Source organism: Heloderma suspectum, chromosome Z (assembly GCF_057233095.1).
Source record: "Heloderma suspectum isolate Gila_16-S chromosome Z, 16-S_ref, whole genome shotgun sequence".
Taxonomy (NCBI): Eukaryota; Metazoa; Chordata; class Lepidosauria; order Squamata; family Helodermatidae; genus Heloderma; species Heloderma suspectum.
Window position 1 is genome coordinate 5,909,820 of NC_139476.1, and position 26,701 is coordinate 5,936,520.

The 26,701-nt window shown below is 48.3% G+C and overlaps 1 protein-coding gene across 1 annotated transcript in view; it reads left to right on the forward strand.

The window, feature by feature from the left end:
- The window catches only part of FBN3 (fibrillin 3), a 144,644-nt gene that overhangs the window by 107,462 nt on the left and 10,481 nt on the right, over positions 1-26,701 (forward strand). Inside the window, exons 39-57 of the mRNA XM_084825954.1 lie at positions 1,175-1,300; positions 2,173-2,322; positions 3,196-3,267; positions 5,969-6,094; positions 7,756-7,881; positions 9,190-9,315; positions 10,881-10,997; positions 11,249-11,377; positions 12,289-12,408; positions 12,794-12,919; positions 14,491-14,643; positions 15,385-15,450; positions 17,927-18,052; positions 18,862-18,981; positions 20,018-20,140; positions 21,133-21,264; positions 23,462-23,587; positions 24,817-25,023; positions 25,544-25,669. Of these exons, the coding sequence (XP_084682080.1) occupies positions 1,175-1,300; positions 2,173-2,322; positions 3,196-3,267; positions 5,969-6,094; positions 7,756-7,881; positions 9,190-9,315; positions 10,881-10,997; positions 11,249-11,377; positions 12,289-12,408; positions 12,794-12,919; positions 14,491-14,643; positions 15,385-15,450; positions 17,927-18,052; positions 18,862-18,981; positions 20,018-20,140; positions 21,133-21,264; positions 23,462-23,587; positions 24,817-25,023; positions 25,544-25,669 (2,397 nt within the window). The remainder of the gene's footprint in view (positions 1-1,174; positions 1,301-2,172; positions 2,323-3,195; positions 3,268-5,968; positions 6,095-7,755; positions 7,882-9,189; positions 9,316-10,880; positions 10,998-11,248; positions 11,378-12,288; positions 12,409-12,793; positions 12,920-14,490; positions 14,644-15,384; positions 15,451-17,926; positions 18,053-18,861; positions 18,982-20,017; positions 20,141-21,132; positions 21,265-23,461; positions 23,588-24,816; positions 25,024-25,543; positions 25,670-26,701) is intronic.

Below are 26,701 nucleotides of genomic sequence, written 5' to 3' on the forward strand. Positions count from 1 at the left end.
ACATACATCTAAAAACAGTTTTTAATTTTTCCCCCATTCTAAAAGGTTGAAATAGGTTGAAAATGGCTGAAAAGGTTAAAAAGGCTGAAAAAGGTTGAAAAGCTTAGTTATTGGCATTAAAAGTTCGAAGCTACAATATGCTAGTCGTTTTTTTGTATTTCGGCCTTAACGCTTTTGCCTTTGGCTGTGTTCACCAGTGGAGTACATTTCCCTCCACCCGAGAACTTTTCCGAAGTTGAATTAATCCCTCAAGCCAAAAGAGGTTGACACCACACACACACACACACACACACACACACCCCTTGGTTTAGATGTTTGAACCATTTTAAGGTTTACTTGTACAAGGCATTTCTGGGAAAAGGCAGGACAAAATACCTTGTTGCACAAACACAGCTGCAATCCTCTAGATGTGTTTACTCTGGGGCGGTAAATCCCACCAAATGCCGCGGGGCTTAAGTCTGAGGAGATAGGTCTAGGATTGCGCTGTAAAGGAATGGATCAAAGAAACCTCAGAGCAACCCTAGAATCATAGCAGAGTAGGGTTGGAAGGGGCCTACAAGGCCATCGAGTCCAACCCCCTGCTCAATGCAGGAATCCAAGTCAGAGCATCCCTGGCAGATGGCCGTCCAGCCTCGTCTCGAATGCCTCCAGTGTGGGAGAGCCCACCGCCTCCCTAGGTCATGGGGTCCATTGTCGTGTTGCTCTAACAGTCAGGAAGTTTTTCCCAATGTTCAGCCGGAATCTGGCTTCCTGTCACTTGAGCCCATTATTCCGTGTCCTGCACTCTGGGAGGATCGAGAAGAGATCCTGGCCTTCCTCTCTGTGGCAACCTTTCAAGGACTTAAAGAGTACTATCCTATCTCCCTTCAGTCTTCTCTTCTCAAGGCTAAACAGGCCCAGTTCTTTCAGTCTCTCATCATAGGGCTTTGTTTCCAGTCCCCTGATCATCTTCGTTGCCCTCCTCTGAACCCTCTCCAGTTTGTCTGCATCCTTCTTAAAGCATGGTGCCCAGAACTGGACACAGTACTCCAGATGAGGCCTAACCAGTGCTGAGTAGAGGGGAACTACTCTTGAGGCCTGGGAGAAGCTCCCCTGGTCTTGCCCTTTCAAAGCACATATTGGCCGTAAGTATCAGACATGCCAGGTAATTTTCTCATTTTTCATGCCCCTTTAGACATTGACGAGTGCTCGGCCCATATCGGCATCTGCGGCCCGGGGACCTGCTACAACACACTAGGGAATTACACCTGCGTTTGCCCACCAGAATACATGCAAGTCAATGGCGGAAACAACTGTATGGGTACGGAACAGAGGAATGGGCAAACGGGGAGGTTGAACCTCAAAGCAGGAGTGTCGTTAGGCCAGGGCTCATGGGGCACTGGCCCCCTAGCCTATTTCCCTGGGCCCCAGATCTATTCCTCAGATCCAGGATTTCCAGGGGGATGCCAGTCAAGAAACGTTAACCCTCCCTTCCCTGCATGCTATACCTGCCCACCCGATCCCACTTCCACGTGGCAATTAAATGTAGGGAAAGAAAATTCCGTTGGTGCCAATGGAAGCTATTCTTCTAAGCTTAATTGCATGGGGTGAGGTCAATTTTCTTCCTGGAGGGCAAGAGAGAGATGTGGGAAGAGGAGCCATAAGAGATTGCAAATTAATTGTCATTGAAGCGGGATGAACTAAGGCAGGGTGCAAATTAATTTATTGGAGGTGATTTGGATGGGAAATTAATTGTCTGGCTTTGCCTCCTATGAAATTTACATAAATCCTAGTAGTTATTTCCAAATGTGTACATACAAAGATATAAATTAGCTTATGCAAATTTCATACAGTTTTGTGTCAATGGGCTGGATGGCCTAATGGCCTAATTCAGTAAAGGGCAGGTTTGTGTGCCTGATCTTGTCATTGCTGCAATTGCCATAGAGCAAGTGAGAGAGGGAGAATTCTATATGCTATTGTGTTAAGGTGTCCTTTGCTAACCCTGAGTTGCTAAGCCAGGTTTAAGGTCTTGCAAGGGGTTTTTGCTCCTGAAACCTGCTATAGGGAGAGACACAGACAATCCATTAGTTCAAAGCAGAGGAACTTTGCAAGAGAAGCTGCTCTTTGCTAAACCTGCATTTGGCCACAGTGAGAGACGCAGACAGGTTACCCACCACCTCCTTCTCTATCCAGACATGAGGAAGAGCCTGTGCTATCGGAACTACAACGACACATGTGAGAACGAGCTGTCCTTCAACATGACCAAGAAGATGTGCTGCTGTTCCTACAATATCGGCAAAGCCTGGAATAAGCCGTGCGAACCCTGCCCCACTCCCGCCAGCCGTAAGTAACCCACTTCCCCTGGGTGTTCTTGGAACAGCAAGCAGGAGGCAGATAATTTCCTTGTGAGCCCCCCAGTCACTGGAACCTTCCACCCAAGGTCTTATGGGATAAGCTTTGCAAGAGCTGAGCTGGCCATTCTGAAGCTACACGCATACTGAGAAACTTCATCTCTTCTCCCAGCTAATTAAAGCAAGCTTGCAAAGCTTGAGCTATCCCATTAGTTCAAACACAGTGCCTTTGCGAGTTAAGGTGCACTTTGCTAAACCTGAGTTGCGAGTCAGCTTGCACCTGAGGTCTTGCAAGGGATATTTTCTCCTGCATCCTGCCACAGTGTGAGACATAGACAACCTGTTAGTTCAAAGCATAGTGACTTTGTGAGAGAAGGTGCATTTTGCTAAACTGGCACACACCTAAGCTCTTGCAAGAATTTTTCCTGCCATAGTGAGAGGCATAGACAAGCCACTAGTTCAAAGCAGAGCATCGCAAGTTAAGGTGCTCTTTGCTAAACATGAGTTCACACCTAAAGTCTTGCATGGGGTATTTTCTCCTGCAACCTGCTGCAGTGAGAGACTATGGTCAGCTCAAGAATTTATAACAGAATGACTGCGAGTTGCATTGCTCTTTGCTAAACCTGAGTTGCTAACCAGCCCATGCCTAAGGTCTTGCAAGGAGTATTTTCACTGGCAACTTGCCACAATGAGAGACACAGACCTCTAGTTCAAAGCAAAGTGACTTTGCAAGTTGAGGTGCTCTTTGCTGAACCTGAGTCGCTAGCCAGCTCACACCTGAGGTCTTACAAGGAGTATTTTCTCCTGCATCCTGCCACACTGAGAATCACGGACAAGTCTTTCTTCATGCCTTTTTCTCTTGCAGCTGAGTACCAGATCCTATGTGGCAACCAGGCACCCGGATTCATCATTGACATCCACACTGGAAAACCAATTGGTAAGTGAATCCCAGTTTCCTTTACTCATCTCTTCCATGGCTAATTCCCCACCCCACCCCACACATTTCAAGGCGAAACCATTACGGTTGTACTATCCTTGCCAATACTGAACTGGTATCACTTCTCAGGAAAAGAGATCTTGGGGGTCAAACCCCTGCTGTAAAAACAGAGTAAGATCCCCGTCCTCATGGTTCTGGAGAAAGGAACATAGGAAAAGATTTAGCTTTAAACACTTAAAGTGCTGAGGTTTTGTAGTTACCACCTTTTGTTCAAAAAACATGCATCAAGATTTTAGCACCCCGAGATGCTTTTTCCACCGCATAATTCTGATGGACTGACCATGCCGCTGCTAATTGGAAAATGACACCCAGGAATTTGATGACTCGGATTTGCTCAATTGGCTGTTTATCTGGATTCCATCTATAGGACCTATGCCATCTTGAGAACACTGTAACTTTTGTTGTTGTTGTTGTTCAGTCGTTCAGTCGTGTCCGACTCTTCGTGACCCCATGGACCATAGCACGCCAGGCCTTCCTGTCCTGCGTTCTCTCCCGGAGCGTGCTCAAGTTCATATTCATTGCATCCGTGATGCTATCTAGCCATCTCATCCTCTGCCGTCCCCTTCTCCTTTTGCCTTCAGTCTTTCCCAGCATCAGGGTCTTTTCCAGGGAGTTTTCTCTTCGCATTAGGTGGCCAAAATATTGGAGCTTCAGCTTCATTATCTGTCCTTCCAATGAGCACTCAGGGTTGATTTCCTTTAGGATGGACTGATTTGACCTCCTTGCAGTCCAGGGGACTCGTAAGAGTCTTCTCCAGCACCTCAGTTCGAAAGCATCGATTCTTCGGCACTCAGCCTTATAGTCCAGCTCTCACAGCCATACATTACTACTGGGAAAACCATAGCTTTGATTAGACGGACCTTTGTCGGCAAGGTGATGTCTCTGCTTCTTACTATGCTGTCTAGGTTGGCCATAGCTTTCCTCCCAAGGAGCAAGCGTCTTTTAATTTCATGGCTACAGTCACCGTCTGCGGTGATCTTGGAGCCCAAGAAAGTAAAATCTGTCACTGCTTCCATTTCTTCCCCTTCTATATGCCAGGAAGTGATAGGGCCAGATGCCATGATCTTAGTTTTTTTAATGTTGAGTTTCAAACCAGCTTTTGCACTCTCCTCTTTCACCCTCAACAAGAGGCTCTTGAGATCCTCTTCGCTTTCTGCCATTAGGGTGGTATCGTCTGCATATCGGAGGTTGTTGATAATTCTCCCGGCAATCTTAATTCCGACCTCTGATTCATCCAACCCGGCATTTCTCATGATGTACTCTGCATATAAGTTAAATAAGCAGGGTGACAATATGCAGCCTTGTCGTACTCCTTTCCCAATTTTGAACCAATCGGTTGTTCCATGTCCGGTTCTGACTGTTGCTTCTTGACCCTCGTACAGGTTTCTCAGGAGACAGGTAAGGTGGTCTGGTACTCCCATCACTTTAAGAATTTGCCACAGTTTGTTGTGATCCACACAATCAAAGGCTTTAGCGTAGTCAATGAAGCAGAAATAGACGTTTTTCTGGAATTCTCTTGCTTTCTCCATGATGCAACGAATGTTGGCGATTTGATCTCTAGTTCCTCTGCCTCTTCGAAACCCAGCTTGTACTTCCGGTAGTTCTCGGTTCGCATCCTGCTGAAGCCTAGCTTGTAGGATTTTGAGCATCACCTTGCTGGCATGCGAAATGAGCGCAATTGTGCGGTAGTTTGAACACTCTTTGGCGTTGCCCTTCTTTGGAATTGGAATGTAAACTGACCTTTTCCAGTCTTGTGGCCACTGTTGAGTGTTCCAGATTTGTTGGCATATTGAATGCAGCACTTTAACAGCATCATCTTAACTGTAACTTTAGTTTTGTTCTAATTCACAGCTAGGTGTTCTTTTTGGCAGTATTCAGAAAATGCCCCCGTCAGTCTTTTTAAGCTCACTTTTGTTTGAGAAAGGACTACAGCATCATCTGCATACAATAGGATGGAAACCTGAGTTGCTAGGTCTTCCAAGGAATATTTTCCCCTGCAACTTGCCACAGTGAGAAACACGGACCCTTCAGTTCAAAGCAGAGTGGCTTTGCTAGTTAAGGTGCTCTTTGCTGAACCTGAGCCACTTAGTCAGCTCACACCTGGGGTCTTGCAGGGAGTATGTTCTCCTGCATCCTGCCACGTTAAGAATCATAGACGAATCATGGCCTTTGTAGCCAATTTAGGGCCATGGTGGGCTGGAGATGTTAAATGCTTGACAATGTCATTTATATACAAATTGAGCAAATACAGGGGCCAAAATGCAGCCTCATTTAACCCCTTTTGGGGCTAACATGGAGTCTGAAAGCTGTCTGTCAGCTGGTCCAATGGCAGTGGGCTATTTCACTTTTAATTGATGCTTCACAGGCAGTTTCGCACTGAACATGGGAAGCTGCCTTATACGGAGTCAGACCACGATCCACCTTGCTCCCCACGGCCCTACTATAATTGTCCAGTAGTGGCTCTCTGGGGTTTCAGATGAGGGTCTTTCCCGACTCTATTAGAGATGCCGGGATCGAACCTGGGACCCTCTGTGTGCTGAACAGGGGCTTTCCTACCAAGCGGTGGCCCCTCACAAAGGAGGACCCATGTTCCAGCCAACTGGCCCCTTGCCCTTTTTCTCCCGTGCCTCCTCTCCCACAGACATCGACGAATGCAGCGAAATCCCAGCCATCTGCACCAACGGGGTTTGCATCAACCAAATTGGCAGCTTCCGCTGCGAGTGCCCCATCGGGTTCAGCTACAACAACATCCTCTTGATCTGTGAAGGTAGCGGCTGGGAAAAGGCCCTGCGGGGAGGGAGGCAAGCATGGGGGATGGGGTCTCAGAGGGAGGGGCACAGCCGAGTCGGCAAAGGTGGGGGTGGAGTGGCGCCAAGGGTAAATATGTAAGGGGAGGAGGGAAATAGTGCTGAAACCTCCATGTTCCCATCCATGTACATCCTACATCTATCTTCCATCCATCTATTCATTCATCCACCTATCCATCTATCTCTTGTTTCTATCTATCCATCCACATCCTACGTCTATCTATCTATCTTCCATCTATTCATTCATATATCCATCTATCTCCTGTATCCATCTATCCATCTATATCCTACATCTGTCTGTCTGTCTGTCTGTCTGTCTGTCTATCTATCTATCTATCTATCTATCTATCTATCTATCTATCTTCCATCCATCCGTTAATTCATCCATCTGTCCATCTATCTCTTGTATCTTATCTATCATCTATCATCTACATCTTACATCTGTCTGTCTGTCTATCATCTATCTATCCACCTATCTAATCTTCCATCCATCTATTCACTCATCTGTCCATCTATCTCCTGTATCTATCTATCCATCTACATCTATCTGTCTGTCTGTCTATCATCTTTCTATCTTCCATCCATCTATTTATACATCCACCTATCCATCTATCTCCTGTATCTGTCCATCTATCTATCTATCTATCTATCTATCCATCCATCTATCCATCCCCTGCATCTGTCAGTCTCCTATATGTCTGTCCGTCCGTCCGTCCGTCCGTCCGTCCATCCATCCATATCTTGCATCTATCTATCATCTCTCTGAGCTTTCCTAGACAAAGCTTTTATTGTGTGCTCAACATTCCTCACTTATGGTTGTTTATGGGTGCTTTAGATGGCATCGTCACCCTCCAGTTCTGCTCCTGTGCTTTAAAGCACTTTTACTGGGTTTTTGGCAGGGCAGGGGGGAAATCCAGTGTTTTTTGGTATCATGAAACAAAGCACAAGTCTCCACCAGTGTAGTTGCATTATTCTGCTATACCACAGTGCCACCTAGAGGTTATGTAGCTGAAAGTACGGAAAGGCAGGAAAGGAAAAGAACTTTGTGTAGAAATCAGATCTTAATTCTGCAATGAATCCAGAAGCCTCATTTAGAAAAGCTCTCTATCTGCCTTCCTTCCTACCTAGATCCTGAACTCTCTGTCTGTCTGTCTGTCTATCTATCTATCTATCTATCTATCTATCTATCTATCTATCATCTATCATATTTTGAAACCACCCTTCAGGATAAATTATCCTCCCAACAGTCAATTTAGTGGTTAGTTCCCTCAATTAAAAACAATTTGAACTAGACGTCCCTGATAAGTTGGACAACATTATGGGGATGTCGGGGGTGTCAAAAATGTGAATTGTTTTTAATGAAAGTACTGTGGGTGACAGGGTGCCATCTTAGAAGGAACATTAACCCCTCACGTTCCCAGAGAAGGAGGGAACACCTCTTCTCAAAGATGCCTTGTGATTTGTATTCAGCACTTAACAAAGTTTGTAAGGGAGTTGAACTGCTGTCAATTGTGGTTAATAAATGTACTTACCCCCTCCCCCAAAGGCCCCTGCTGTATGGGAATGTATTTTTGCGTATGCTCATGCCTGCCTTTCCTCCTCTGTTTCTGCTTCTCTCCAGACATTGACGAATGCAGCAGCGGAGAGAACCTTTGCCAGCGCAATGCCGATTGCCTAAATATCCCAGGCAGTTACAGGTGTGAGTGCTCCTCCGGATACAAGCTGTCGCCTAGCGGAGCCTGTGTCGGTAAGATGGGAGCCGTCCCTTTGCATCCCAGAGCCAAAAGCCCTTTGATAGCAGGCAGTAGGCTCAATGTGTGTGTGTGTGTATGGTGGGGGGATGACCAGGCCCAGTTTCCCCCTACATTCAGGGCTGTGCCTGTCATGCTACCCTTGTACGGACAGAAAATCGGCAGAAAAACAAGAATTACGGATTGTGATCGGTTCCACTTTCATTTATTACAGGGGTGGGGACCTCATTCATCCCGAGAGCTGAATTCAATTTCTGAGAAGCTCCTGGGGGCTGCATTCTGGTGGTGGGCGGGGCTGGAGTCAAAGCGGGAGGAGGCAAAAATACCAAAAATACCAGCATTGTTTAGTTTCAAGCTCTTCCTGCCAGCAGCTAAGGCTTTGGAGAGGCGACTCAATCTTTTGGGGTGAGGGAAAAACAGTGCAAAATTGAGGCTGGAGAAAAGTGGTGGGGTCAGGAGGAAGGGAGTGAGGCCTTCTGGGGAACCTTGGAGGGCTGGATTTGGCCCCTGGGCCTGAGGTCTCCCCACCCCGAATTATTATCTTAAGTTGGTTGCAATCCTTGAGCAGCACTCAGTTTGGTGCTATTAATGTTTTCACACAAACCTGTGCCCTCACGACTGCCACACAGAGAGCCCCCATTTAATTTGGACTTTCCCCACGCACAACGCTTGGCTTGTGATGAGCTGTGAGTCGTTTGGGTGCCAGAGGGAGCGCTCATAAAATTGGGGGTGGGGACGACACTCTAACTGATAATCAGATGGGGAAAAATAATGCATCTCATTCCCATACTAGGTGCACACCTGACACTTGAAAGAAAACCTACACGCATTACAGAAATGCTATACAGACAAGAGAGGCTCATGGGATTGTGTGTTCAACTCCCAAATGGATGAGAGGCTGGGTAATATTGCCTAGTGGTTGGAGGCCTCGATATGGTTTTAGTCCAAATGTCTCTTTCCCTCCTCCCTCCCTCGGTGAAAGATGGTCCAACAGACATATGCTTGCTCATCTCTTTCCTCCAGTTCTAGAATTCCGTGCTAGGAGAAATTGTCTTCTCCCAGCCTCAGTTGCTGCACCTGTAAAATGGAAGCAGGATTGTATAGTGCTTTGAAAATTAGAAGTGCTTTAGGAGAATGAATCAGGGGAGAGCTTTTTCCCCCTCGCGAGGGTAGTTTTGATTTCCCAGAGTTCTTTTCCAACCCTATGATTCTATGATGCCTCTGCTTTTCACAGCAGCTGCAACCTGGCGACTTCGTCCCCTCGCTTGTCTGGGCTGCTGGTTTTCTATGTTTTCTTCTTCCAGGCCGCAACGAGTGTCAGGAGATCCCCAATGTTTGCAGCCATGGCGACTGCGTCGACACAGAAGGCAGCTACCTCTGCATCTGCTTCAACGGGTTCAAAGCCACCGGCGATCTGACAATGTGCATGGGTTAGTACGGCCCAAGGATTTCCCTGGCATGTCTACACTGCAGATTTTAAAACCAGAGCTAATCTGGTTTCAACTCTCACTTGCGGCTCCAGTCCAAAAAAGCCCTGGGCTGGGGATTACCAAAAACTGATTCCATATTCATCCAAAACAAGACTAGTTTATGCTGGAGAGGCTGCCTGTGTATCTGTCTCTGTGTGTCCATACGTGCTGGATTCAGTGTGGTATGAATCCCATTTTTTTTAACAGAACCCTTATGGTCTGCCAATGTGTTTTAAATTGACAAAGGAAATGGGTGTGCTCAACAGGATCACTTAACAATTCGAGCATTCCTCATCTATGATACAGTGGTCCTTTGTAAGTCCTCTTACTCCAAGAACTTCGTAGGACCGAGCTGAGTCTGGGCGCAGGACAGGGAAGTGTTTCCCAAAAAAAGTCTCCCCCTGCAAAATGCACCCCTCAATGAACGATAAGGGATCATTTGGGATTCCCCGAAATGTCTTCTGATTCAGAGCAAGGGCATTGCCTTTACTCTGAATTAGCTTTGTGATATCATCCCATAGCCGAGCCTGATTGGCCGCGTGATGCTGTCATGCTGGCTACGCACACAGCCCCTGTACGGTCTCGGAGAAGCTTTCAGGGACCACATTCCAGCGGTGAGTGGGGCCAAAAGCAAAAATCCAAAAGGCCAAAAATGCCACCCTATTGTAGCTGAAAGCTCTTCCGGCCAGGGCTGGCCCAAGACGTTTTGGTGCCTGAGGTGAAGGACAAGATGGTGCCACCTCCTATTCCATGTATGAAAGCTGCCTGGACTGGCAGATGAATCTGTCTTCAACACTAATGATAGGACAACGTTCTCCCTGAACCTGAAGGCAGCAGGCTAACTTAGGGGGCGCAGAGCAGGCTGCACAGCACACAGCTCTCGCCTTGAACACCTTGCTGCTTCCTCCCAGCATCTGCCGCCTGAGGCAACTGCCTCACCCCACCTAATGGTAGGTCCAGCACTACTTCCTGCCAGTAACTAAGCTGTAGGACAGGCATTTCATCCTTTCCAGATGGCAGAAAAGAAGTGCAAAATCTGGAAAACTATCTAATGATCGCCAGTCAGTGGAAAGAAGGTGGGGCCAGGAAAGGGGGCGTGGCTAGCTGGGGGAACCCAAGGAGGGCCAAATTTGGCCCAAGGGCCTAAGGTCCCCCCCTCCTGCCATACAGGGCTCTGTCATGACTGCATAACATTATCTGCCTGTATAAACAGCTGAGTGTGATCTTCCAGCCATCTTCCACAGCACAAATACTTTTGGTTTTCTTTTTTAAAACGTGAGCCACAACATTCCTTGCCCAAATCTCCCCTCTGTTCCTGACTCTCTGGGAGGTCTTAGGCTAACAGTTTTCACCCCCCCACCTCCTTCCCATATGTGATACAGAGAGCGAAATCATAGCCTACCTTACAGGGTCATTGTCAGGCTGACAAGGAAATAACGTATGGGAAGTGGGCGGGTTGATTCTCCATAGTGCAATGTCAACATGATGTAGTCTCTACTTGCATCCTGCATTTTTGGCTCCCACAGACATAGACGAATGCGACCGCCAGCCCTGTGGGAACGGGACATGTAAGAACACTGTGGGGTCCTACAACTGTCTGTGCTTCCCTGGTTTTGAGTTGACCCACAACAATGATTGTATGGGTAAGAAACCCTGTAATGGGATGGGCAGAAGCAGGTGGGAGGGGGACGGGCAGAAGCAGGTGGGAGGGGGACGGGCAGAAGCAGGTGGGAGGGGGACGGGCAGAAGCAGGTGGGAGGGGGACGGGCAGAAGCAGGTGGGAGGGGGACGGGCAGAAGCAGGTGGGAGGGGGACGGGCAGAAGCAGGTGGGAGGAGGATGGGCAGGCTTCCAGGATCAGCCACTCTCACCTCCCTGCATGCTCTCCCCCACAGATGTCGATGAGTGCTCCTCCCTGGCGGGGCAGGTGTGCCGCAACGGGCAGTGCATCAACAATGTTGGCTCTTTCCGGTGCCTCTGCCAAGAGGGCTATGACCACACGCCAGATGGCAAAAACTGTGTCGGTGGGTGCCTATGGAATCTTCTCTCTAGAGGGCCCTTAAAGGGAGGGAGTGTCCAGTGTGCAACAAGAGCCCTTTGCTTGTGTCTCTCAGCTTGGGGGAAGTGGCCAAGGGACATAAAGGACAAAGGGCTCTGCCAAGGCCTCTCTTGCTGCTTGCACTGCAAGGAGAGGGGCATAAAGAGCCCTTTGCCAGTGTCTCAGCTTGGAAGAAAAGGTACACAATAGGGCAAAGGGCTCCGCCAAGGCCTCTCTTGCTCTTCTCACTGCAGGGAGAGGAGCATAAAGAGCCCTTTGCTAGTGCCTTAGCTTGGGAGAAAGTGACCAAGGGACATAATAGGACAAAGAGCTCCTCCAGGACCTCTCTTGCTGGTCACGCTGCAGAGGGAGGGGCATAAAGAGCCCTTTGCTTGTCTCAGCTTGGGAGAAAGTGGCTGAGGTCCTTAATACATTAAGCACATGAATATTTAGCAGTTTGAGAGCATGTCTTCGGCATAATTTTGCAAGCTGGAGAGGCTTCCTATAGTGCACAGCCGTACGGCATGCCCCCACGCCCCAGCCAATCCCAAACTCCCTCACAGCCCCGCCTTACGTTCCTCGTTGAAACCCCAGGATGGGGGTACCCAAGGCAGGCTGAATGAGAACCTCCCTTTTCTCCTCTTCCTCTGGAATTGCCCCCATCCGTCTGTGGGGCCCACCTGACTCCTAGAACTCCAGGGGTGGGGCAGAGAGGAGGGGAAACTCCCCGCAAGCACACTCACACTTGTGTCCCCTGAGATGCTGGGAATCCCTGTTTGTGAGGTGAGGGGGCAACAGGAGCCTCCCTGGGGGTGCTACATTGCTGCCCTTTGGGGTGACTCCTCCCTGGAGCCACAGAGAACCGACCGCCCCGCCCCCTTGCTCCCTCCCTTGCAGACATCAACGAATGCGTCAGCCTGCCAGGGACGTGTTCTCCGGGGACCTGCCAGAACCTGGAAGGCTCCTTCCGCTGCATCTGCCCACCGGGCTACGAGGTGCAGAACGACAATTGCATCGGTAAGCAGGGGGACGCATGTGCACAGAGCAAGCTGCCGTCTACCAAATCAGGCCCTTTGTCCTTATAGCTGGATAAGACCCCCAAGGTCCACCCGTTCCAGCATCCACTCCACCCTACCGTGGCCCAGCGGATGCTTCCAAGACACCCCTCGGCCGCTCTCCTCTGCTGTCTGTCCCCCTCTGGCTCTCTGGGATTTAGAGAGGGGTCTTTCCGGGTCCTACCTGGGGACGCCAAGGATTGAACCTGGGAGTTTCTGCGTGCAAAGCAGGGGCTCCACCACTGAGCTACAGGCCCTTCCAGTTCCCTAGCCAAAACCCAGGCTGAGGAGGGGAAGGGAGGAGAGGGCCCATCCCGTGGAGCTGACCCTTTTGGGATGGGTTGCAGACATTGACGAATGCGAGGAGGAGCCCAACATCTGCCTCTTTGGGACCTGCACCAACACTCCCGGAACCTTCCAGTGCATCTGCCCGCCGGGATTTGTGCTCTCCGACAACGGCCGCCGCTGCTTTGGTGAGTACTGCCCAGCTGCATCACTGTGGGGGCCTCCCGTTGGCAATTCCCTGGGGAGGGGCAAGATGACCACATTGGCTCCACCCTCCATGAACCACATTGTCCGGCCAGCTGAACCCTTGGCTAACCAGGACGGGTGCAGCCAGCTGCCTGTTCTGCAGTACGGTAGGGATGTCAGAGAAATCCGCAATGGAATCAAATGAGTTTGGATTTCTACGAATCTGACCTACAGATTTCACAGTGCACTGCCTTTTCCCAAGTTGCATGGATTGCAGTGACTTGCAAAACCGGTTTCTTTACTTTCTGGAATTTTAGACAAATTCAGTCGTAAAAGAATAGATAAAATAAAAAAGCACAGGCTGAAGATGTACATTTCCCCCCATAAGCTAAAGCACGGAAATGTGCATTTTGGCGGGATTTGCACATTCACACAAATGCAAATTTGCACAAGTGCGCATTTGTGTAAATGCAAATTTCCGCAAGTGCTCATTTGTGTAAATGCAAATTTACGCAAATGCAAATTTGGAAAATCAGGGGGAAATCCTATTCTGCCAATGAGCGGATGATGGAACTAAAGGTACCCAACGATCTGCAAAATGGAGACAGAACATATTTTGCAAAATCTGTACATCCCTATGGTTTGGGTTTACCAAAGATCTGCTCCTGGTGGATATGAAAACAGTTAGAACTGGTTTGTTGTATGGATCAACCCAGCTGACTGAATATTTGGAGTCTCCTTGGGGATGTGGCTGTCACAATGAGCGCCTGCAGTTCAAAATTGACCACTACATCACTGTGTTCGAGCCTTCCCCAACCTTGCATCCTCCAGAAGTGTTGGAGTACAACTCCCAGCTGGCAACAAATCTAAAGGGCACCAGGTTGGGTAAAGCTGTAATATTTAAAGGAATTGCAATGGCTGCCAATATGCTTCTGGTCAGAATTCAAGGTTTTGGTGATGACATTTAAAGCCTAAGCGGCTTGGGGCCTTGATATTTGAGGGAGCGCCTCTCCCTATATATGCCTGCCCGAGAACTGAGATCTGTGGGAGGGGCCCTCCTCTGCGTCCCACCAGTATGAGACATACACTGCGGTGGGACGTGGGAGAGGGCCTTCTCTGCTGTGGCACCCTGATTGTGGAAGGCCCTCCCCTTGGAGGCCCAATTGGCACAGACATTGGTCTCGTTTCGGCACCAAGTAAAAACGTGGCTTTTTACCAAAGCCTTTGAGGGCTAAATGCATTCCCTAGCACATTGTTTTAACTGTTTTAGATTTTAACTGGTTTTAGCTTGTTTGATAGTTTAATATGTTTTTAGGTGTTTAAATTATTTATTGTTTTATACTGTTTACATTGATTTTATCTGTATGCCGCCCTGAGATCTTAATGATACAGGGCAGGATAGAAATGTTATAAATAAATAAATAAATTTCTGGTCACACAGTCGATTTGTATAAAAGGGTGTTGCAACCGTGTCTGTTTTGTCCCCGGTCCCTTTCTTCGCCACCCCCTGGCATGGGATTTGCCTTTTTCCACACACGCACATTTTTCCCACACACGTGTCCCTCTCTCGCAGACACACGCCAGAGCTTTTGCTTCACCCGCTTCGACAATGGCAAATGCTCCGTCCCCAAGGCTTTCAACACCACCAAGGCCCGGTGCTGCTGCAGCAAGATGCCAGGAGAAGGCTGGGGCGACCCGTGTGAGTTGTGCCCGCAGGAGGGCAATGGTAAGTGTCTCCCGGGACTCTGACTTATCAATTGTGTCGCCCAGGGGTGGGGAACCTCAGTTCCAAGGGGCAATCCGGCCCTCCGCGGCTGTGTTGTTTTTGGGGGGCTTCTTCGGGGGCAGCTTTAAAATAGCTTTCTGAGAACTCCAAATGATATATCTCTCCAGCTCGATATCTGGCTGACATCACTTGAAATTACCTCCCAAATTGTAAATCTGCAAGTGGGCCATGCAACAACAAAAATGGCCCCATGTGGAGTGTTCCTGCTCAGTGTTCCAAACAGCCAGCCAAGCCCTTTTCCAGACACTCTATTCCATTCCACCTCCTCTCCCCACCCCAGTTTTCTGCTCCCCCACCCCCATTAACAGACATTCCACATTCAGTACCCAGTGAGCATGCTGCTTCTGAGAAATCCCTTTTTTCTTTTTCTTTTTTCCTAAAGATTTTTCTTTCTACTTCTCCAAACCTTGGGTTCTTCACCAGCATGCTCTTATTTCTCAGTAGCCCCATTTTGGCTACATAGCTCTCGGTCCTCAGCGCTGTCATGTGCCGTTGTAAGTAGTCCATGACCAAATCGACGGAGCCTAAATTCCTTCTCAAATGTTACCTCTGGGGACCCTTTTTGGTGGAACTTCCTTAGCAGGGCTAAGGAATACAATACAAATACAATACAAAACAACATTAGATGTTTAAAGAAAGAGAAAAAAGCACCCACATTCTTGTTTCTATCCCCCTCTGTAGTTGCTTTCCAGGAGCTCTGCCCATACGGTCATGGTGCCGTTCCCGGACTGGGAGATACCAGAGAAGGTAAGATTTTCCTCCTAACACAGGAAGACTCCAGAGCCAAATCCATTTTCAGATCAGCAGCAAGGGATATGTGTCGCTGGGAAATCCGGTTCTTTTTTTACTCGACAGAGTTCTGTGGTATCTACCACTCGATTTGCATTTGCGAGCTGAGCTGTGGGCTTCTCCCCAAACTCTGGGGACTTTTTTGTGCAGCTTTCCCCACAGGTTCCACAATCTTTGCAAATGTCTGAGCAATTCGTGGAAATTTCCAAGCAATGCACACAAATTTCTGAGCAATTTGTGCAAACATCTGAGTAATTTGCACAGATGTCTGAGCAGTTTGTGCAAATTTCTGAGCAATTTGTGCAAATTCAGCTGTAATTTGTGCAAATTGCTCAGAAATTTATGCATATTGCTCAGAAATTTCTTCAAATTGCAGAACCTGTGGGGAAAAAATGTGCTGCAGCGGGAACCAGAAGGAATCATAGAATCATAGAATAGTAGGGTTGGAAGGGGCCTATAAGGCCATCGAGTCCAACCCCCTGCTCAATGCAGGAATCCAAGTCAGAGCATCCCTGACAGGTGGCTGTCCAGCCTTGTCTTGAATGCCTCTGGTATGGGAGAGCCCACCACCTCCCCAGGTAATTGGTTCCATTGTCGTATTGCTCTAACAGTCAGGAAGTTTTTCCTGATGTTCAGCCGGAATCTGGCTTCCTGTCACTTGAGCCCATTATTCCGTTTCCTGCACTCTGGGAGGATCGAGAAGAGATGCTGGCCTTCCTCTCTGGGACAACCTTTCCAGTACTTGAAGAGCACAATCCTGTCTCCCCTCAGTCTTCTCTTCTCCAGGCTAAACATGCCCAGTTCTTTCAGACTCTCTTCATAGGGCTTTGTTTCCTGTCCCCTGATCATCTTTGTTGCCCTCCTCTGAACCCTCTCCAGCTTGTCTGCATCCTTCTTAAAGTGTGGTGCCCAGAACTGGACACAGTACTCCAGATGAGGCCTAACCAGTGCTGAGTAGAGGGGAACTAGTACTTCCCAGGATTTGGAAGCGATGCTTCTATGAATGCAGCCCAAAAGAGCATTTGCCTTTTTTTGCAGCCACATCACACTGTTGGCTCATATTCAGCTTGTGATCGACAACAATTCCAAGATCCTTCTCGATTGTAGTGTGGTTGAGCCACGTATCCCCCATCTTGTAACTGTGCATTTGGTTTCTTTTTCCTAGGTGCAGAACTTGGCATTTATCCCTATTAAATGTCATTCTGTTGTTTTCTGCCCAGCGCTCCAGTCTATCAAGATCACTTTGAATTTTGTTTCTGTCTTCCAAACTATTAGCTATCCCACCCAATTTTGGAACTTTTGGAAGTCCAAAAGGGCCGAACCTCAGAAAACTCATCAAACTCCCCCCCACAATGAAATTCTCTGACATCCCTATAGGCAACAAACCTTAAAATTCTACTGGAAGAAACGGCCTTACATGTCTGCATGTAAGACAGACTGCTGAGAATTCTGAATGCTTTCTCCAGAGATAGGAAGAGAAGAATGGAGAGTATTATGGATCCCCTGGCTGCCTTTCTCTCTCTGCTGTTTGTCTCTATTGAGCTGCAAAGCGGGGGAAGAGGCAGAGTAAAATGTCTTTGAGCTTTTCTACATGAGGCATTTATTGTGCCCTCCTCTATCTGTATTTACAGTTGTTTATGGGTTCTTTGGACAACATGATGACCCTCCAGTTTCACTTTCGTTTTTTAAACAGTACTTTCGGCAAGTTTCTTAGAACAGGGAAAATGTGGTATTATTTGTGAAAGAGAAAGAAAACATGTTTCTTTTCTGTTTCTGTAATTGTGTTCTTCCATTGTACCAGGGTGCCACCTAGAGGTTTTGTAGTGGAAAAGCAGGAAAAGAAACACTCTTCGTGTCATGCTCAGATCTCAATTCTGCAACGAAACTGAAAGTAGATAGGGCAGATTAGCAGCCTGGTATAGAAAAGCTCTTTGTCTAAAATAGGGGTGGGGAACCTCAGGTCCAGGGGCCAAAGCTGTCCCTCCAGGGTTCCCATAAGGCCACATGCCCCTCCCCTGGCCCAATACCTTTTCCCCAACCACTGATTATTTGGTGGTTGCTTGATGTTTCTGCATTATTTCTCCATTCTAAAAGGCTGAAATGCCTCTCCTAGGGCTTCATTAGTGGCATTAAGAGCTTTAAGCTACAATCTGCTGGTATTTTGGCCCCACCCCTTTTGTCTTTGGTTCCTCCCCTTTTGCTGTTGGCTCCACCCAGCAATGGAATGCTGCCCCTGAGAGCTTCTCCAAAATTGAATTTGGCCCTCGGGCTAAAAGAGGTTCAACACCTCTAAAATATGTAAACTCTGCTTCCTCCATTGGTATTGTTAGAGAGAATGAAAACACAAGTTGAACTATTGTCCACTCAACAACAACAAAAACAACAACTAACACGTACATAATGCTTTATTGCTTTCCATGGGTTTGCCTTCTAGATGTCAACGAATGCTCAGAAAATCCAGGCATTTGCATCAACGGGGTGTGCATTAACACGGACGGGTCATTCCGCTGCGAGTGTCCCTTTGGATACAACCTCGACTACACGGGCGTGAATTGTGTGGGTGAGTGTGGCAGGTGTGGCAGAGGCAGGAGAGGAAGACAGGTAGCCAGATCACACCCCATGGTCACCGTTTTCTTTTAAAAGAAAAATCATTACAAATTTTATCCACCATTTCAGCTTCCATCCTATACCTGCTGACCTGGACGTAAGACCCCACTGAACTCAGTGCAGCTTACTTCTGAGTAGACATGTTTGGACTTGCATGGTTAAACACTGATTGTTGTTGTTGTTGTTGTTCTGTCATTAAGTCAAACCACTGGCCTAGAATAATATCATTTACCAGAAGAAAAGCACAGTGATATTATGCCTTGAATTGCCGGGGTACTCAAGACAGAACCCTCACTGCATTTAGTCCAAGTGCCTCCTCTCCTCCCCAGGATTGAACTCTGCAGAAAACCTGTTCTGTACATTTGCAACAGAAGACGGCTGTGTGCTGTGCTGCTTGGCTGTACCAGCTGTGTACCCTGCTGATTGGCCATATGGGCTGTTCACCCTGCTAATTGGCCATACCAGCTGTTCACCTTGCTGATTAGCCATACCAGCTGTTCACCCTGCTGATTGGCCATGCTGGCTGTTCGCGTTGCTGATTGGTTGGGCCCCTCCCTTGTGATCTCACTAAGAAACACATAGATATACACACACAAATACCCCTATTTTGGTTCCCGCTAAAGAGTAATTGAGCACAACGGGTCTGACTTCTGAGCCAACACACCTAGCATTGCACATTGAATAGCAATGGCAGCCGTACAAAACAGATGTGTGTTCATTAAAAGCTAACCTTGCCCTCTTGCTTTCTCCTCCCATGGCCAGACACAGACGAATGCTCCATCGGAAATCCATGTGGGAACGGAACCTGCACCAATGTGGTTGGGGGCTTTGAGTGTGCCTGCGACGAGGGATTTGAGCCAGGGCCTATGATGACGTGCGAAGGTAACGGGTTGCCTTTGGGATGGCTGGTGGGGTGGGCTTCAAAAACATTCCCTACCCTGAAAAAACTAAACCACATTGTGTCCCACCGTACCAGGCCTGGGGCACTTTATTATGAACAAACCTGGGATTAGATACCTACACTGACTAGAGTATCAGACTAGGTCATCCTTCCCCAAGCTGGCGCCCTGCAGCTGCGTTGGACTATAACTCCCATCATCTTCTAGCCAGCTGGGGATGATGGGAGTTGTAGTCTAACCCAGCTGGAGGGCGCCGGCTTGGGGAAGGCTGGACAAGGCACCCTCCAAAACGACCTTCCAATCTAGAATTCTATGCATTGTATACCAGAATCGTCACCTTCTGTTTACCTCTTCTTTGGTCCAGCTTGCCACTCAACAGCTGGCCGATTCTGTGTGCCGGTAAGGGCTAAGCTACACATTACAATAAAACAGACCTTTCAGTTTAAGAGTGCTTGAAGTGGATACTTTTATTTTAAAGGAAAAGCAGCAGGGGATCCCCAAGCCAGAACATGGACCCGATGTGCCTCGGGTGGTTTTCCTTCAGAAAATGGTCCCATTCTGTTTTCTATTTGCCCCTGAAGGTTCTGTTGCCTGAAAACAGCATCCTCTGGGACAAAAAGCAGGGTGTCTCTCAAAGCACCCTGGAGGACAACTGTCCAAGGATGTGACCTCTCTGCAGGGTGCATTTCAGAATAACCAGCCCCGTGAAATCAGATTAAAGATCCATGTCGCCCCATCTTCTGTTCCCAAGAGGGAAAACCTCTGGGATGCTCACAAGCAGGGCACGGAGCCAACAACCCTGCCCTGCTGTTGGTCTCCTGCCTCTGGAGTTCAGAGGTCCACAGCTCCTGTTGATGGAAGCTCCATTTACCCACCACAGCTAAAATAAGTTGATAGTCCCCATCCCAAAGGGTTGAGGCTGAGCCAAGGAGCTGGCATCCTCCAGTGGGATGGGATGATGTGTCTCTCACCTCACCCAACCTCCTCCCCCCACACCCCCTGCAATCTCCACCCTCCAGATATCAACGAGTGTGCCTTGAATCCACTGCTCTGTGCCTTCCGGTGCATCAACGCCCTCGGCTCCTACGATTGTACCTGCCCATCTGGGTACACCCTACGGGTTGACCGGAGGATGTGCAAAGGTAAGGAACCTCAAGAAGGTTCGAGGTGTGAAAAGCATTTGTCTAGGGCGCCTATCGAGCTACAACCACTGGCATAGTGGAGACTGCAACTCCCATCATCCCTGACCTTGCTGGATGGGGCTTATGGGAGTTGCAGTCCAAAGCATCTGGAGAGTGCCCACTTTGGGGCAGGCTGGCAATGGCTCTCCAGGGTTCCAGGCAGAGAGGGTTTGAACCCCTGCCCTAAAAGTGGACTAAGGTTCTAGTCCTCATGGTTCTGGATAAAAGGTCGCTTTAAGGGTGTCGCCTTATACAGAGTCAGACCCTTGGTCCATCTGGTTCAGTATCGTCTCCCCTGACTGGCAGCAGCTCTCCAGGGAGTCTTTAATCCCATACCTACCTGGAGATGCCAGGATTGAACCTGGGACCCTCTGCGGGCAAAGAAGATGCTCTGTCGTGGAGCAATGGCCCTCCCCTTTAAAACAAGGCCAGGGGAGGTCTTTCAACCCGACTGCCAAATTTGATTTTGGAGAAGCTCTCCGGGGCCACAATCCAGCTGTGGGTGAGGTCAGAGGCAAGGGGATGGAACTAAAGACAAAAGGGGTGGAGCCAAAAATACTAAAAATCCCAGCATATTTTAGCTTAGAGGTCTTACTGCCCGCTTCTAAACCTTGGGAGAGGCATTTCTTTTAGAACTGGGGGGAAACTGCACAAAAGCCAGGAAAACATCAAAGAATCAGTGGTTGGGGGAAATGGAGAACGGGCCAGGTAAAGGGCCATGGCTATGTGGGGAACCCCGAAGGGCCAAATTGCAACTCCAGGAGGCCCGGATTTGACACCTGGGACTCAGGTGCTCTGCTCCTGTTTTAAAAGAAAGTTAAGATATTGGTCTTCATGTTTCTGAATAAAGAGCTGATGGATAGGAAGCATTCAAAGCACATACTGTACCACCAAGCCATGGCCTTCCTGCCTCACACGTGCCATCCTCTCTCACACACACTCATTTCTATCAGATTTGGACGAATGCACGGAGGGGATGCATGACTGTGAATCTCACGGGATGATGTGCAAGAACCTCATTGGAACGTTTGCTTGCGTCTGCCCCCCTGGGATGCTACGCAGGCCTGACGGCGAAGGCTGCACAGGTGGTATACTTTTTTTTAATCCTTTTTTTTTTTTTTAAGCAAAAGAAGCTCAAGTTTCTAGTCCTCCTGACAATGGCAGGGGAACACATGTGTGGGTCCTGTTGAAACCTCTGGATCCAGGGGAAGGCTGAGCTGAATGACTTTTGCTCAGTGGCAAAGCTGCACTGCTTTATATAAATTCCTTTGGGGTTCTTTTTTAAAAAAAATAAAAATTATGCACAAGGTTAGATTAATGACTGGCTGAAAAGAGAGTGTGAAAATACTCCTTATAGGACAAAAGAGTACATATTGAGTTCAGTTGAGGTTGCAATCTTAGGGTCCCCGAGAGGTTGCCAGAGGGCGTAAGATATTGTCAAAACTCCTCGTTGCAGCACTGGATGCTTTGAGGCTCCAATGGTGCTGGGGGGAAAGGGGCATGTCAGGGGCGGATTGTGGGGGGCTTTGGATCCTGTACCCTGTGAGTCGTCACCTGAGAAGGAGGGGAAAATGGCAGCCCTGGAGCTGGTGTAACTATTTCCCTTCCAGAGAGGGTAGAGAAAGTGGGGAAAGAATTGGGAGGATAAGGGTTTTTTACTTGACATCAGAATATAAACTTCTCAATTTTTGGAAACTATCGTTTTCAGCAGAGTCTTGCTTCTATGCTTTTAAATGCATCAGTAAATTGGGAAGGAACATTCTATTTGCTTATGGTGCCGCCATTATCGTCAAAATCATTCTTTGCTTTTTTTTCCATTGCGATTGGGAATTTTTCAATAAAAAAATGTAAGAACAACATCAGCAGTAATAATAACAACTGGAACAGCAACACAGATTTCTACATTGTGTTGTCATAATCCTTGTGACAACCCTATAAGATGGGTCGGCATTATTATCCCTATTTTGCAGATGGAAGAGTTGAGGCTGACAGAGAGTCACTTGGCTTAAGGCTGGGGTCTCCATCATGGTTCCCATGGGCATGAATGTCCCCATGGACATCTGTCTTGGTACTCACCAACTCGCAAATGGATACATATATGGATTTTTGGTCTGCTTTTATTAAAGTTTTTTTAGACTGTTGTAGCCAATTGTAATTGATACTTTTCACACATATAGTTATACTGTGTATGTGTATATTCTTTCTTTTTTATCATTTGTTTTCTTTTGTTGAAATTTACAATAAATTGATTCAAACCAAACACTGTAAGTGCAAGGAACCAACCACAATACACTGGACTAGTAACTGAGTATTTTTGTGCAAATTATAATTAGTATTAATAAATAAATTTTCAACCAACAATATCAGAACAGATCTTACAAACAATTTCACTATGTATTTTACAAAGGAGTTGCGTCAAACACTCTCCAGTTATATCTGGTAGACTACAAATGTTTGAACAATTTTCTAGCTGATACAATTTTAAATGCCGTTTTTATGGCATTTGCCTTCAGGGAAATGAGTGCTTTCAGACCAGTCATGTCCACCCCCCGTGGCAGCCATTTTGTGAATGGGCAAGCACCCATCACATGATAGCCATTTTGTGAGAGTGCCCATGACAACTCTCTGAAAATTCCAGATGTGTCCACCACCTAGGGATATCCGTCACTGGAAAATCCGTCTCTCTTTTGGATTGACAGAGTTCTGCAGCATGCCCTGCTCAGTTTGCATTTGTGGGCCAAGCTGCAGCTTTCCTCCCAAATGTTGTGAATTGTTTGCATATTACTTTGCGGTGAGCTGTAATTTGCCCAGAGATTTGCGCAAATGGCAGCCGAAATTTGAGCAACATTGCATAATTTCCACAAATTGCAGTGGCGATTTGTGCAAATGGCTCAAATTATGCACATTAGTGCAAAATTCAGTTGTAATTTGCACAAATTAAAAAACACAGAGAAAAACCATGAAATGGCCCAACTCGCTGCAGACCAAGTCAGGCCCCGCAGCAGAAAACAGACCAAAGTCGAGGGGGCCGAAACAATGAAAGCTCGTCAAGCTGCACCCCCCAGATGGATTCCTCCAACATCCCTACCACCGACCCAAAAAGGTTGAGAACCCTTGACTTAAAGGCCCGTGGTCAGCTCAGCTCAGAGGGGAGATTCAAACTGGACACGTGCTGATTCGTAGCTGAGTCTCTTCCCCACCATGCTGCACCTGTAGCAGATGTGAAACGTGCTCTCCCTTCCACTCCTAACCGACTCTTTTTCCATCTTTTCCTGCTGTCAGATGAGAACGAATGCCGTACAAAGCCAGGCATCTGTCCCAACGGGCGCTGCGTGAACACCGTGGGCAGCTACCACTGTGACTGCAACGAAGGCTTCCAAAGCAGTCCTTCCAGCACTGAATGTCTCGGTAAATGACGTGGCTCATGCACCATGCCCTCTGGAGCAGTCCCACTGGCAAACGGGAGATTTTGAAGGACGGTTGCAGTGGGTAGCTGAAAACCTGCTAGGGTTTGCTGCTCACAGGGTTTGAGCAGAGGTCTTAGGGCAATGGTGGGGAGACGCTTTCAGCAGAAGGGCCAGATTCCATTTCGGAGAAGCTCTTGAGGGTCACATTCCCATAGTGGGCGGGACAAAGGCAAAAGAGGTGGCCCCAAGGATTGGGGCAAAAATACAAAAATACCAGCCTGTTGTCACTTAAAGCTCCTATTGCCAATGGCTCTTGTCTTAGGAGAGGCATTTCAACCAGTTATAATGGGGCGGCGGGAGTACACAAGAGCCAGGGCGCCATCAAACGACTGGTGGTTGGGGAAGAGGGGGTGGTGCCAGGGGAAAGAGCCATGGCCATTTGGAGAACCCTGAAGGGCTGGAATGGGAACCTAGGAGGGCCATATTTGACCCCTGGACCTGAAGTTCCCCACCGCTGTTTTAGGGTTTTAGCTGCTTTCTTCCTGGGGAGAAGAAATCCCATCACAGGGTAAAAAGCCAGACTGGAGGAGAGGGGGCAGCTTGGCTTAATAAGAGCTTTTCCTATTAGCTTCCCCGCCACATACATCAGGCTCCACCCCTAAGCCATCAGGCACAACAAGGCTTCGCCCCTGTCCTGCCAGCATCAGATCCCCACCTCTGCGGGCATCAGAGAAGCTCTCAGGGGCCACATTCCAGTGGTGGGTGTGGCCAAGGGCAAAGGGGCGGAACCAAGCACCCACATATTAAAGCTCTCACTGCCAGTCACTAACCTTAGGAGAGGCATTTCAGCCTTTTAGAACTGGAGGGTGGGGGGGAACTGCACCAAGGCCAGGAAACCACCAAACCGTCAGTGGTTTGCAGGCAGTGGCGTGGCCAGGAAAAGGGGGCATGGACATGTGGGGAAAGATTTGCCCCCCAAGGGCAGGGCTCAAGTTCTGCACCTCTGCTCTAGAAATTATCTTTTTTGTGAAGCGTCTCGCAGAAGGTAGATTTGAAACCAGAAATTTTGGATCCACAATATTGCGGGGTGGGCGTGGATCTTGACAGCCAGCCCAGATTCCAAGGGGGTCTGAGATTTTCCTTCAGTGATAAGCCTGGAGCTTGCCTGACTCCGGGGGCTGTGGGGTGCTCTGATAACTGCCCATCCCTTTCCCCCTTCCGCCCACCCAGACACCCGCCAAGGATTCTGCTTCACCGAGGTGCTCCAGACCATGTGTCAGATGTCATCCACCAACCGCCACCAGGTCACCAAATCGGAGTGCTGTTGCAATGGAGGGCGGGGTTGGGGGCCCCAGTGCGAGCTCTGCCCCTTCCCTGGCACAGCCCACTACAAGAAGATGTGTCCCCACGGGCCAGGCTACATGACAGACGGGAGAGGTGAGTCAGGATGGACCTGGCATCAGGCGTTTCATGACGGCCCCGTCCCTCCTCAAGTTGGGGGAGGGCAAGATTTTGCTGTTAATGTTCCACATCCCTAAGGTGCCGGGAATTGAACCTGAGACCCTTGGCTTGCAAACCATGCCGCTTGACCCCTGGCCTTTGACTGGCAACTGCGTCCTAATATTTTCAGGGTCACACTTCAGCCAGCACGCCCTTCCCGGCAGAGCTAAGTTAAGCAATGGCGCCACCAGCTGGAGTAAAAAAAATGAACCTCAATGCACTTCACCGCACCTTAGTGTACTTCAGGTGACTCTAATGAAGCTGAAGTGATCTTGAGGGGGGCGAATTCTGACTTCACAGCTGTCATCGGGCTCTAGTGAAAAGGGAGACAGTGATGCACCCCCTTTGGGGAAGGGTCCATCCCCACCCTCCCCCTGTCCCCTTGAAGCTGACTTTGCAGCAGGATGGGGTGCTGGCCGTTGCCATTCTCAACAGAGGTCTTTGTCTCTCTGCGTAGATATTGATGAGTGCAAGGTGTTGCCCAATCTTTGTAAGAACGGCCAATGTATTAACACGATGGGCTCCTTCCGCTGTCACTGCAGACTGGGTTACACCACAGACATCACTGGCACAGCATGCCAGGGTAAGTTTATTTATTCTTTGAATCTTACATTTATATCCCACCTTCTATCTATCTATCTATCTATCTATCTATCTATCTATCTATCTATCTATCTAATCTATTGATTGATTGATTGATTGATTGCATTTCTACACCACCCAATAGGCTGAGAGTCAGCGACTGGCTCAAATTTACCCAGTCAGCTTCACAGCCAAATGGGGACTAGAACTCGGGACTTCTGAGTCCCGGTCCAACACTCCCACTGCTATGCCATGCTGGCAGCTCCGGTGTTGAATGGAAACTGTTGAATGTTTACAGAGGAACGGACTTTGGCATGAATTGTGCTCTTGCAAACCACAGAGAGAGAAGGAGAGGGAGTCAGGGAGAGAACAATGGGAAACAATTGTACCGGATATTTCATGTTGCATATTTGGGCTAATCCAGTCTTCTCCAACTGGGCACTAAATATTAGCAGAACAAGCAGCTTTCTTGGGTATTGAAAGCCAAGAAAATCGAGAGAAACACTCCCTAAATATTAGCTCCAACTGAACGTTCCTGGGGACTGCAGACTCCAGCCTCCTCCATTGGCCAGAGAACCCAGGGCCACTTGGGGGCTGCACCCCACCCCGCCCTGCCTCCCAGGAAGAACATCAGAGCAAGGGGGAGACCAACCTGGCCCCATACATTGGCCAGAGAAGGAACAGTCACAGGAAACTTGTGTAGCCCTGCCAGAAAGAACACCGATAAGAACTTTGAAACTAAGAACAGGTGCCGGAGTTTTGCTCTCTTTTTTCTTTTCCTCCTCCTCCCAATCCCTTTTCCTTTTGTGTCACGTCTTTTTGCTTGTAAGCCTCAGGGCTGGAACTATCTTACTATTAATCTTGATAAGCCTCTCAGGGAGCCATTTTGGCTGAAGAGCTGGGTGAAAATAAAGAAATACATACATCTGGCGAGCACCCAGTTGTGGAAGACTGAGTTAGTGATTGAGACATGCAGAGACCTGCCCCCCCCAAAACAGCAAAGACTGTTACGTTACCTTATTTATGTATTTAT